At 60.3% G+C, this 11333-nt stretch overlaps 6 protein-coding genes across 6 annotated transcripts; 3 read left to right on the forward strand and 3 right to left on the reverse strand.

The window, feature by feature from the left end:
- The first annotated feature begins 288 nt into the window (after positions 1–288).
- Positions 289–1603, forward strand: FA10DRAFT_263851 (hypothetical protein). The gene is made up of 4 exons (XM_025520401.1): positions 289–446; positions 531–711; positions 789–947; positions 1010–1603. Exons 1-4 carry the CDS (start codon positions 338–340, stop codon positions 1464–1466), a joined length of 906 nt encoding a protein of 301 aa, XP_025380357.1. The 5' UTR covers positions 289–337; the 3' UTR covers positions 1467–1603.
- FA10DRAFT_263852 (hypothetical protein) lies at positions 1454–2436 on the reverse strand. Its single transcript, XM_025520402.1, has 2 exons — positions 1704–2436; positions 1454–1640 (listed from the first exon to the last, which is right to left on the reverse strand). The coding sequence occupies exons 1-2, from the start codon at positions 2333–2335 to the stop codon at positions 1535–1537; spliced, it is 738 nt and encodes a 245-aa protein (XP_025380358.1). The 5' UTR covers positions 2336–2436; the 3' UTR covers positions 1454–1534.
- Positions 2437–2624: 188 nt separating this feature from the next.
- FA10DRAFT_298583 (hypothetical protein) lies at positions 2625–6625 on the forward strand. The gene is made up of 4 exons (XM_025524616.1): positions 2625–3716; positions 3782–4128; positions 4197–4903; positions 4966–6625. Exons 1-4 carry the CDS (start codon positions 2786–2788, stop codon positions 6479–6481), a joined length of 3501 nt encoding a protein of 1166 aa, XP_025380359.1. The 5' UTR covers positions 2625–2785; the 3' UTR covers positions 6482–6625.
- A 205-nt stretch (positions 6626–6830) lies between these two features.
- On the forward strand, positions 6831–8724 carry FA10DRAFT_277062 (hypothetical protein; the record flags this gene model as incomplete). The annotated part of the gene is made up of 3 exons (XM_025523353.1): positions 6831–7510; positions 7579–7809; positions 7869–8724. 3 exons carry the CDS (start codon positions 6831–6833, stop codon positions 8629–8631), a joined length of 1674 nt encoding a protein of 557 aa, XP_025380360.1. The 3' UTR covers positions 8632–8724.
- FA10DRAFT_236516 (putative mitochondrial porin) lies at positions 8708–9889 on the reverse strand. Its single transcript, XM_025519078.1, has 2 exons — positions 9752–9889; positions 8708–9668 (listed from the first exon to the last, which is right to left on the reverse strand). The coding sequence occupies exons 1-2, from the start codon at positions 9829–9831 to the stop codon at positions 8864–8866; spliced, it is 885 nt and encodes a 294-aa protein (XP_025380361.1). The 5' UTR covers positions 9832–9889; the 3' UTR covers positions 8708–8863.
- Positions 9890–10324: 435 nt separating this feature from the next.
- On the reverse strand, positions 10325–11133 carry FA10DRAFT_263858 (DUF1909-domain-containing protein). Its single transcript, XM_025520403.1, has 3 exons — positions 11114–11133; positions 10864–10936; positions 10325–10795 (listed from the first exon to the last, which is right to left on the reverse strand). The coding sequence occupies exons 1-3, from the start codon at positions 11126–11128 to the stop codon at positions 10698–10700; spliced, it is 186 nt and encodes a 61-aa protein (XP_025380362.1). The 5' UTR covers positions 11129–11133; the 3' UTR covers positions 10325–10697.
- Positions 11134–11333: the final 200 nt, after the last annotated feature.

The raw sequence follows: 11333 nt of genomic DNA on the forward strand, positions 1-11333 counted from the left end.
AGACCGTAGAGCCTCTTTTCTCAGTCATTTATCGCGCGCCATGGCTCCTGCACAACCAACCATCTCTGTATAGCAGCAATACGAAAATCAGAACCGTTTGCAATCTCACATACAACCACTGCCTTGCCCCACTCTCTTCCTCTTTGGCGCAGGCCGCTCACTACCTGACTTGAACTTGAGGAAGGATCGCTACGGTCCAGTCGTCTCTGTACGTCACGTGCGCGTCAGCACCGGGCGCCCTCCTCGCCATGGAGCGCTCCTTCCTTCTCCACTTGCCCTTTGAGAAGACGCATTCAGGACATATAGAGAAGAGGCGGGAGGACAAAGCAGAGGGAGAATGAAAGCGCTGGACCGATCGCGGGAGCCAAACGAGGCCGACGACGAGGGCGAGGAGTCGCCCGACGAGGATTTCCGCGAGGAGGCCGAGGCCGAGAATGACGCAGCTGGTGAGGCAGGCAGGCAGGCAGGCGAACAAAGGGGGTGTCGAGGCTGGCTGCTGATACTCTCGATTTGCTGCGATTCGTGGACAGATGAGTCGGATGGAGAGGGAGCAGGAGGCGCGGGCAAGGGCGAGGAGGAGGAGCTCGACGAGGGCGAGGCGGCGGATCTGAAGCGCGATCTCGGCGAGGATCTCCGGGCTGGGAAGCGGAGGAAGAGGGGCGAGGGGGTAGGGGCGGGAGATGATGATGAGAGCCAACGGGAGAATGATGGGTGGGTTCAGGTAGACAGAGAGACACTTGCCCCATTCATGTCCGTCGCTCATCTTAGTAAACGACGACGCTGCACAGGAACAGCAAGCGGGGGAAACCATCGCAGGAGTCCGAAGAAGCGTGGAAGTCGATCAAGGAGGCGGCGGCTGATGCTGACAAGGGAACAGTCTCATCAAACGACCAAGAGGAGATGGTCAAGGTCATCAAGACGTACAAGTTTGCCGGGGATGAGGTCCGGTGAGTGGTGGCAGGCACCCTGTCTCTATAAGTATGGTAGGGACTCATGTGGCTACTTGCAGCGAGGAGAAGCTCCTGCCTGCATCTCATCCCGATGCCGTAGCCTATCTCAAGAAGCAGGCCGACGGCGCCGGCCGACCTGCCTCTGTGCCAGCTCCTGCCACCGCGGCTTCGAGTAGCCCAGCAATTGCTCGTGGTAGCGGCGGCCCTGCTCCGGGACCGAGGCGTAAAAAGGGAGGCGGCCTCGCTGCCATGAGCGCCGCAGCCTCTGCCAAGCCGACCAAGATCAACACGCTGGAAAAGTCAAAGATGGACTGGGATCGCTTCAAGAGCACGGCCGATGCTGCTGCTGCCGATGCCGCTGCCGCTGCCGATGACGGCCTGACAGAGAGGGAGCGCGACGAGATGGAGAGCCAGACAAAGGGCGGGTCCAGTGGCCTGGGAAGCATGAAGGGCTACATGGAGAGGCGAGGGTTCCTCGACCGGGTAGAGGAGCGCCTTCAGAACAAGGATCGCTAGACGTGCTGTGCTGCCATTGGCCTCTTGCTTTATATATATTCATACACAACTCCATCGACAATCTTGTATCACCATCTCAATTCATACGCTGTCCCTGGCCATGGCGCCTCGCCGTCTGGCCCGGCTGGCTTGACAAAGTCGTCGACTGGCTGGAAGCCCTTGCTCTCGTAGTATCTATTTGAAAGCCATCAGTTAGGGTCGCAGCAGCAAGCGCAGCAGCATGTAGAGACGACTCACTTGACCAGCTTTCGCTCATTGCCGTTCCAGCAGTCTCCACAGATGCGTCGGATGCCCAGCGCCTCTGCTTCCTTTCTGGCCAGGGCCAAAAGACTGCCCGCAGCGCCCTTGCTCAGCGTCCCGGCACGGTGGTCGCTGATGAGGTAGCGCAGAAAGACGAATGGGTCGGCGTCGTCCTGGCCCGGCCAGATCGATGCGAGGTAGTCGCACGGCCGGCTGCAGAGGAGCATCGCAGCGACGGGCAGCCAGATGCCGCCGCCGCTGAGCTCTTGCTCGTGCCCCTGTACTTGTCCATGTCCTTGGCCCGCCTCGTCGAGGAGGGCGCGGACGTGGGGCTGCTCGGCCTCGTCACGCGACAGGCGGCGCTCGGCCACAAACGCCTTGCACCAGTCACTGTGCGCAAAGGGCACGCCGCCCGCGTGCGTGGCGTCGCTCAGCGCGATGAAGTTGGCGATGCGCGCGACAGACGTGGGCCGGCTGCTGAAGCGCTCGCTGCCCCACTGGGCGCCGCTCCCGATGGAGGCGAGATAAGGCAGGGCCGAGTCAAAGAAGCGGAGCAGCAGCTGCGCGTCGTCGCAGCGGCCCGACTGCAGCATGGGCCGGTAGCGATAGACGGGCGCGGGCGAGGCCATGGCGGGCGAACGACTGTATGTGTCCCTGTTGTGGGCAGCAGAGAGGGCGAGTCAGGCACAGAACACACAAGTTGTGATTCACCCTCTGCTCCACGTACGATTGCTGCTGCTGCTGCTGCGAATCTCGAAGATTGACTCACTAAAAACACACACCTCCACGGAGAAGAGCGAGTTTTCCGTCTCCTTCGGAGAAAAAAGCAAAGAGGGACGCGAAACAAAACCGAAGACGGAAAAAAGAGGTGGCGATTCGTCAGCATCCTTGTCCTTCTTCCCCCCTTTCCAACAACCAATACCAACAGCAGCAGACTTGAGATCGCTGCTGAATAGTCTCTGCCGACTCACGAAAAGGGCAAGCGGACGCAGAAGCTCGAGCGTCGGAAGGAGAGGCGTACAGACAAGACGAGCGTCAGGAGCAGAGGCCCGGCAGTCGTGGACGAGGAAGCACAAAGAATGGCAGATGTTGTGACGACGAGCAATGCCGCGAGCCACACAACACCCATAGAACAGGCCTCGGAGCGAGGCGGTGCAAGAGGGAGAGGGCGAAGGAGAGGAGGTCCACGAAGAGGAAGAGGAGGAGGCGGTGGCGGCGGCGGGGGTGCTGCTGCAGGCGAGACAGCGTCACACGACACTGCTCCTCGACCCGACGGCCCCAGCGGTGAAGGCCAGCCGACTGCATCTTCGGAGCGGGGAGTGCCAAAGCGAAGAGGAGGTGGGCCAAAGAGAGGAAAAGGAGGTGGTGGCCGGGGAGGCAGTGGTGCGAAAAGAGCTGGCGACCGGGCGAGCACAAACGGCGACGAAGGGGCCACGGCCAGTGAAGAGCAGCCGCCACCGAGTCGACGACGGCAGTTTGCGAGCAAGTTGACGAGCACCGATGAGCAGGGCAATGGAAAGGAAAATGGAAGAGCAACCAAGACAGGACAGCAAAAGAACAGTCACAATCACAGCAACAACAACAACAATAAGGTGGCGCCCATCGACTACGCCGACCTGCGCACCAGGCTCGTGGCTGAGCTCTCGTCTGGCCAGTACGACTGCTCGGTGTGCTACTCGACAGTGACGACAAAGCAGGCCGTGTGGTCCTGCACCCAATGCTACGTCGTCCTCCACCTCGACTGCGTCCAGCGTTGGGCCTCGTCGAGCGTGGCCAAGATTGAGGAGCAGAATGCGATGCAGGAGGACCCGGCCATTCGCGACCGGAAGGGCACCTGGCGTTGCCCCAGCTGCCAGTATGCGCGCGAGCCCGTCCCACGCACCTACCTCTGCTGGGACGGCCAGGTCAAGGATCCTGCCGGCGGAAAAGGTGCGCCACCACACTCCTGTGGCCGAGGATGCAACAAGGCAAAGTGCAGCCACGGCTGCGCTGCCGGTCTGTGTCACCCAGGTGAGTCTTGAGGCGGTCGTCGTCATTAGTCTATGTCCCCTGCTGACCTTAAGTCTGTTTCAAAGGCCCCTGTCCACCGTGCCCAGTGTCCATCACGAACCGGTGCTTCTGCGGGGCCGAAGCCGTCACGACGAGATGCTCCCAGCTTCGTGGACCCTCGCTGTCTCGCGGCGTCTCCTGTGGCGGCACCTGCGACAAGCTGCTGCCCTGCGGCTTTCATCGATGCACCGACATCTGCCATGAAGGCGAATGCGCGCCCTGCCAGAGAGTCGTCCGGTCCAAATGCTATTGCGGCAAGCACGAAAAGGACATGCGCTGCGGCGATGGCCTGGCCAAGACGAGCAACGAGAGTGCAGAGCTGAGCTGGGAGGGCCGTTGGGCATGCGCTTCCCTATGCGAGCGACCATTTGATGTGAGTGAATGCCACTTGACGGCAAACATCGGCCACAAGACTGACGTGAGCTCTCTGCATGCATACAGTGTGGCAAGCACCTCTGCCAGCGGGCATGTCATGCGATCAGCATCCAACGACCGCCGTGCCCCTTTTCCCCCGCCTTTGTCGCAACGTGTCCCTGTGGTGCCGAGCCGATTGGGGAACGGACGAGCTGTGAGGACCCGATTCCGACGTGCTCGCGCACCTGCAGTCGCCAGCTCTCGTGTGGCCACACCTGCCAGGCCCAGTGCCATCTCGGTGACTGCCCGCCATGCTCCATCGTCATGCCGACGCCGTGTCGATGTGGCGAGACAAAGAAGCCCATCACCTGCCACGAGAAGCAGCGCGAAGAGTCAGAGGGTGGCCAAGAAGTTCTCTGCACCACCACCTGCCGATCGCTCCGCAACTGTGGCCGACACGAGTGCAGGCGGACATGCTGTCCGCTGTACTTTTTGGCAAAGTCAAAGTCGAGAAAGAAGCCTTCGCAGCGGGAGCTCGAGGAGCAGGACCCAGCCGGCCTACACAACTGCGATGTGCCTTGCGGGAAGGCGCTCAAGTGCGGGCTTCACAACTGCCCCATGACCTGCCACCGAGGTCCTTGCCCGCCCTGCCTCCAGGCTTGCTTCGATGAGCTGTCGTGCCATTGTGGAAGGACAGTCTTGGATCCACCCGTGCCGTGTGGGACAGTGATTCGCTGTCACTTTCCCTGCGCGCGACCGCCACCACCTTGCGGCCACCCCAAGCAACAGCATGAGTGAGTCCTAAGTGCGCAAGGCGCTCAAATCCTACAGACTGCTGACGTCCCCTTTTTCGAAGCTGCCACGAGGACGAGCATTGCCCTCCATGCATCTTCCTCGTCGAGAAGCGCTGTCTCTGCGGCAAGAACGTCATTCCCAACATCCCTTGCCACCGGTCTCGCGTCTCATGCGGCCAGACGTGCGACAATGTTCTGAACTGTGGCTTCCACCGCTGCCAGCAGACGTGCCACCAAGCTGGCGAATGTGGACCATGCAGCCAGACGTGCACAAAGCCTCGCAAGTGTGGCCACCCATGCCCAGAGAAGTGCCACGCACCCGCGGCGTGCCCCGAGACGGAGCCATGCATGGCCTGGGTGACGCTCCAGTGCCCCTGTGGCAACATCCAGCAGCGCGCTCGGTGCGGCGCCTCGTTGCACTCGCCGGTCAATCCAGACCGCAAGCTCAAGTGCACCGATGCCTGTCTCATCGCTCAGCGAAACATCAAATTGGCCGAGGCACTCGGCTTGAATCCGGCAGAAAAGTCTGCGCCGACCACGTACGAGAAGTCGACGCTGGCATACTACAGCAACAACAAGCGATACGCCGACGAGGTCGAAAGCACCCTGATTGACTTTATCCGTTCGTCCAGGCACGGCCTCATTCTTCCTCCGGCCAACCGGGCCCAGAGGCAATTCACGCACGAGCTCGCTGATGCATTCAAACTTGTCTCGGAGAGCGTTGATGCGGAGCCGAGGAGGAGCGTCAGTGTTCGACGCAGGCAGGAGAGCAAAGTGCCCCACCCACTCCTCTCAGAGGCCCACCGGACCTACCGAGCTGAGGGCCAAGGTAGCTCGGCCCTGGGCCAGCTGCGTAGGCCTGGCCCTTCATCGACGACGGAGGACGGCGTCGCAATTGCGCGCGAGAACCGCTTCCCGCTCAACGCTGTCCTCCTCGAAGGTGTCTTTGGACACGACGAAGCCTCTCTTCGCGCCATCCTCCAGCCGCTCCTTCGGACCGCAGGCACCCTCCAGCTCCGGTGGGTCGGCGACGAGGACGTGCTCGTATCGTCGGACCTTCCTTCGAGGCTCGTGGCGAGCCGGACCGAGCTGCGCTCCCTCCTCTACCGCATCGACTTGCCCGCGGGCAGGGTCGCCAGTGCAATCCTCTTTGTCCATGCCGACGCCAGGGGCAATATTGTGCGTGTCGAGACCACCAACCCCACGCCTTCGTCCTCGGGTACCGCGACGCCAGCAGGCGCGTGGGGCAGCTCGTCAACATCGAGAGGCGGCGCTGCCCCAGCTGCAAGAATGGCCAACGGCGGCGCATCGGGCGCATGGGCCGCCGTCGCTGCTTCCAACCCGGCTGCCCAGCCCAGGCCGCCAGTCCCCAATGCGTGGGCTGCTCCCACCATGGTTGCTACAGGCTCCTCGAGCAGCGCAGCAGCAGCAGCAGCAGCAGCAGCAGCAAGCCGCCCGCACAATGGATCCACGTCGACGTCGCCCTCGACGGTGGCTTCACCGCTTCGCCAGGCATCGCCGCCACCACCACCACCCCTCGTTGACAGCAGCAACGTTCCTGATGAGTGGGATGCATGAGGCCACCCAGCGCACACTTCATTTGGCGACGACGAGCGCCGATTTTGACGACTGCCACCAACGGCAATGCATCCCTCATTTCCATGTAGTCAGATTGGATGCTCATGTGCACATTTAGCCAGAAAGAAAGTCGTCATTTGATGCTTCATTGCTTACAGAGAGTGGTGAAAGAGAACAAAAAAGGAAGATTGAGCAGTGAGAATTGAGACTAGTGTGATGCTTTGAGGCTCGCGCTCGGACCACCAGACGCATCGGCGGTAGAAAAGGCTTCGTGGGCTGCTGTGACACGACTTACTCCACACAGACTGACTACTGCGCCCGACGGAGGGGCTCCGCCGGTGTGAACGAAATGGACCAGCACAAGTTCTCGTTTGCTGATGCTGTCAGCGCAGTCACGTCGAGCTTCAGGTCCGTCGGCACGTCTACCTCCCCGAGAGTGGGTGCCAATGTCGAGCAGGGGCAGGGGCCAGCCCGCCCTGAGTACAGCGTGGACGGAGATGGGCCGAGAGGCCGAGGAGACGGAGACGGAGAGGGCGAGGATGCGTTTCCGAAGCTGTCGCCGGAGCAGCTTCACGCGCTCTTCGAGGACGAGGAGCAGAGGAAGTGCGTGGCAGCCGCGCTCGAAGAAGCGCAGCTCAACTGGTCGCTGGACAGCAAGATGCTCGGGCAGCGCTCCGAGGCCAATCGGGGTATGCGCGCCATCGTCGAGCTGCTCGCGCAGATCCACGTGAGCCATTCCAGTCAGTGGCAAGAACGGCAGCGACTTGCTGGTCAGCTCTCTGGTGCGACTGGCGCGCAAAGTGAGGGCGATCAGGGTGCTCGCTCCAGGAAAGCAAAGGGAGAAGGCGGCGATGCAAAGGGCACAGAGCAACGCCTCAACCACGCGTGGGAGACGCACGATCTCCTCCGAGCCATCGATCGCAAAGACCACGAAACGATTCTCATGATCCGCGATGCCAACTTCGACCTCTTGCTCGATCTCAACCAGTCTGGAACGTCTGGCAACGCAGCCAGCACGCCGCTTGGGTAGTGAGCCATCCCAGCAAAGTAAAGGTGTCGTGAACTCGCTCGAAACTGACACTGTTGGTGTCTCTCAGCTGCATATCCCTAGGAAAAGGATGGGAGGGCACGTCGATCGTCTTGACAGGGGCGCTTTCCAAGTTCGTCAACAATCTCCCCGATGACGAAGCTGAGGACTTGCCCGCCGACGAAGACGAGGGCTCGATGCAACAACGCAGGGCACGGGCACGCAAGGCACGGCATGAGCTCGACCCGCGAACGGCCTCCCGGCTCCGCAAGCTGCGCACCAGCCTCAAGCTCGCCATTGAGTGGGTTCAGATGCCTTGTATGCGGGACACACAACTAACAAGTGTCTTCTTCTTCCCAGCAACTCGATTCTCTCGGACCAGACGAGCCTCCTGGCGTCGTACATCCAGGTTCTCCTCATGTCCGAGGGCCAGCCATTCATCCTCGAGTCGATCTCGGCCGTCCAGCAGGCCCTCGTCTCGTACCTCGGTCCGTCCAACACCTCATCCACCGGCGCCATTCTCACGCAGGCAGACCCAATCTCTGTCAGTCACAATTGCGTGAACCGGTTCGTGAGCGACGGCCTGCGCAGCCACAAGCGGCGTCCCTCGAGCAGCGCTGGTGGCGTCTCGGGCACGACCAGGCAAGGAGACCAGTACAGCGGCGGAGGCGCCAGCATCGTCGCCGCCGTCGACGATCTCGTCGCCAACGCCGTCGGCGACTTGGTCCTCATGGCTCTCTGGGACCTCGTCCGCATCTCCAGGCACGACCTCTCGCTCCTGGATCCCAAGGTCGAGCAGTCGTCGACGATTGCAAAGCGCGTCGAGGAAGACGACCTGTCGAGCCCCCTGCCTCTGTACTTTTTCGCTCGCGACGACCGCGTATCGGCGCAGTACACGAGCCGCCTGCAGGGCACAGAGGTCGTCCTTGACCAGATTGCGACGGCTCGGAGCAAGTCAACGCTGCAGGGCGCAGGTCTCGTGGGCGGCAAAAGCGCCAGGCAAGTGAGAATGTGGAAGTGCGCCCAGAAGACGTCGGAGAGCCTCCAGAGCGGACTGAGGCGGCTCAACTCAAAGGACCGTCTCGACCACATCGACGAAGTGCTCGCCGCATTCAAAGGTTGACAGACATCATCACCACTACTGTATCTGTATCATAGCTCCAAATGACTCTTCTGTTCACACGCAATCCAAGAGGGACCCGCAAAGCATTTCATCATCAATTAAGGGGGAGCGTATGCGCGACCTGGGTCTGCCCCAAACAGGGTAGGACGACGAGACCGCGGACCACGGCTTGGTCTCCTCTACGACTATACAGCTTTCCGGGGGGCCAGTGACTCTTTTATTCCCCTTCTCTTTAGGCCTCAAAGACCATCGAGGCGCCGACCTTGTGGGCGTTGGCACCGTTGCTGTCCGACAGCTTGACAGTGTCGAGGGCCAGGCCGAGCGAGGCCTTGACGCCGGGGCGCAGGGCCTGGGTGTAGCCGAGGCAGAGGATACCGGCGTTGTTGATCTTGGCCTTGACAAAGGCGGCGTTGTCGAGGTAGGTCTTGGTGCCGACCTCGAGGTTGACGGCGCTGGCGGGTCCCTTGGTGTCGTACGTGGCCCTGGCGCTCGTCTCAATGTCGGGGTTGACCCGGTGGTAGTAGCTGGCCGTGTACAGGCTCAGGTTGCCGAGCGCGTGCAGGGTGACGGCGTACTCGGGCGCGTGGAAGCCAGCGGCGAGGTTGTACTTGGACAGCTTTCCGTCCTTGACGTCGTACGACGCCTCACCACCGAGCAGGAAGCCGTCGCGGCCCAGGACGGCGTCGGCAGTGACGGTGGGGCCCTTGAACAGGTCGAGGTGCTGCCTCGTGTGGACACCGGGCTGCTTGTACGTGCTGGCCACGACGGCGTTCTTGGACTGCTTGTCAGGGATGAGCGTCGTGATGAGCTCGAGCTTGAGGCCCTTTGCGATGTGGTTCTCGAGCTCGACGTGGTTGCGCAGCACGTTGGACGTCGACCAGGCCTGGGTCAGCGTGGTGCCGCTCTTCTTGTCGGCCCACTTGGCCTCGAGGTCGCCGTTGATCTTGTCCGTCTTGGAGTCGCGCATGCCAAGGACGCGGAAGGTGACATTGTTGGGCGTCTTGGTCTTGACCTCGAGCGTCGAGCCATGGATGGGGCTGAAATCAGAGACCGGTTTATTGGCCGGTCAGTCGTCGTCACTCTTATAAAGCTTCTGTAAGACAGCCGCTGCTCCACTCACTAGTCCTTGCCGAGCAGGTCGCTGGCGGCCTTGCCAAGGTCCTTCCAGCTAGGGGGAACGGGCTGCGAGGGAATGCTCATGTTGTCAAGGAGTGATGGAGGAAGGAGAGTTGATCAGCAAGGCTGAAGAAACGTCGGAGGTGGTGGTGGGGCGTTCTTAGGGTGAATTGGAAAAAAGGTTCCCTTGCCAGTCCTCGGCTCGGGTCCAACCGTCGCGTCTTCCGATGAACACGTGTCGTCATCGCCCGACAATGACCCTGCCCTGCATCGACGTTGTTCGCAAAGCCACATAGAACGAACGGACATCAAGCCGGACAGGAAAAGTCCGTTGGATCTAGGGAATATATACCATTACAGAGAAGGAAAGGGGAAGGGGGACAGCGGGATGTTCGAATAGAAGGTGGGTGCCAATGTGTCTATGAATCGCACATCTGATGAAGTGCCTTTTACGCCCTTTGTTTATGCGGCCGTAGTGAAGGACGGGAAGCACTCTTTCAAAGTCTGAATTTGCAACAAACAATCAGCATGTTAGTCGTAACACAAGCTGGAGAGGCACGATGATGATACTGACCTTCTTGTGCTTCTCGGCATGTTCCTTGAGCTGGAAAGTTACTTTTAAGTCAGCAAATCCTGAAAACCGGGCCAACAGCGACGATGCGAGCAAGAGGATCAAGGGGGCCAGAGCAGAGAACTCCGAGAGCAGAACGAAGAGCGAATCACGAGCTTCATGCAGAAGAAGCTGGATGCTGAAGCCCCTTGCCACTGTCCTAGCGATGAATCGCCCTTCTCCGCTTTCGAAACCTCGATCTCGGGCGGGACCGCCTTCTTGCTCTCCATCGAGTCATGTTACGAACGGACAGAGAGCAGTAGTTCGGACTCAGCAGTAGTTCGGACTCCCCAAGTAGGCCAAAAAGTGGTCCCCGTAGTGATGCTCGCACGCGACACCTTCATATGCTCATCAATGTATCGCTACTCACCGCTGGCTCCCTGACGGTCTGGAGGAAAGTCTGCCTGCAGTTCATGCAGATGACATTCATGGCCGCCTCTGAAAGGCACATGAAAGGTCAGCTGATCAGTCTTCCGTACATCACGTCAATGTCGCGAGACACCCACGGTTGGTCTTGAGCTGCGACTTGGGCTCCTTCTTCGCCGCTGCAGCGTTGCGCTCACGCTTCTGCTGTGCTCGCTGTTGTATCGAGTAGAAGCAAATGCGGCGAACCGGAAAGATGGTGAGTTAGGGTAATGAAGTCAAATCGCGCAGAAGCGAACAGGAAAGGGGGGGGGTCATAGTGAAAGGGAGGGGGACACGAGTGAGCATTGTCACTTCGACTACATGTGTTCGAGGACCGAGAGAAAGACTCACGTTTCCGTTTCCCATGTCGGTTGCTTTGAGATGGCTATGCGAGGCTTCGAAGCGAGAAAGGCGTGATGAAGCGAAAGCCAAAGAGTCGAGAGGAAAAGAGAGGGCGAAAAGGAGCAGCGAGGGCACGACCTCGTTCATTTTTTTTTAAACTTTCAGGACCCTAAGCCCTCTAACGTCGCTTATCTAAGCAGCCTCGAAATTTTTTGAATGATTGCGAAGG

This window comes from Acaromyces ingoldii (assembly GCF_003144295.1).
Source record: "Acaromyces ingoldii strain MCA 4198 unplaced genomic scaffold FA10scaffold_1, whole genome shotgun sequence".
NCBI lineage: Eukaryota > Fungi > Basidiomycota > Exobasidiomycetes > Exobasidiales > Cryptobasidiaceae > Acaromyces > Acaromyces ingoldii.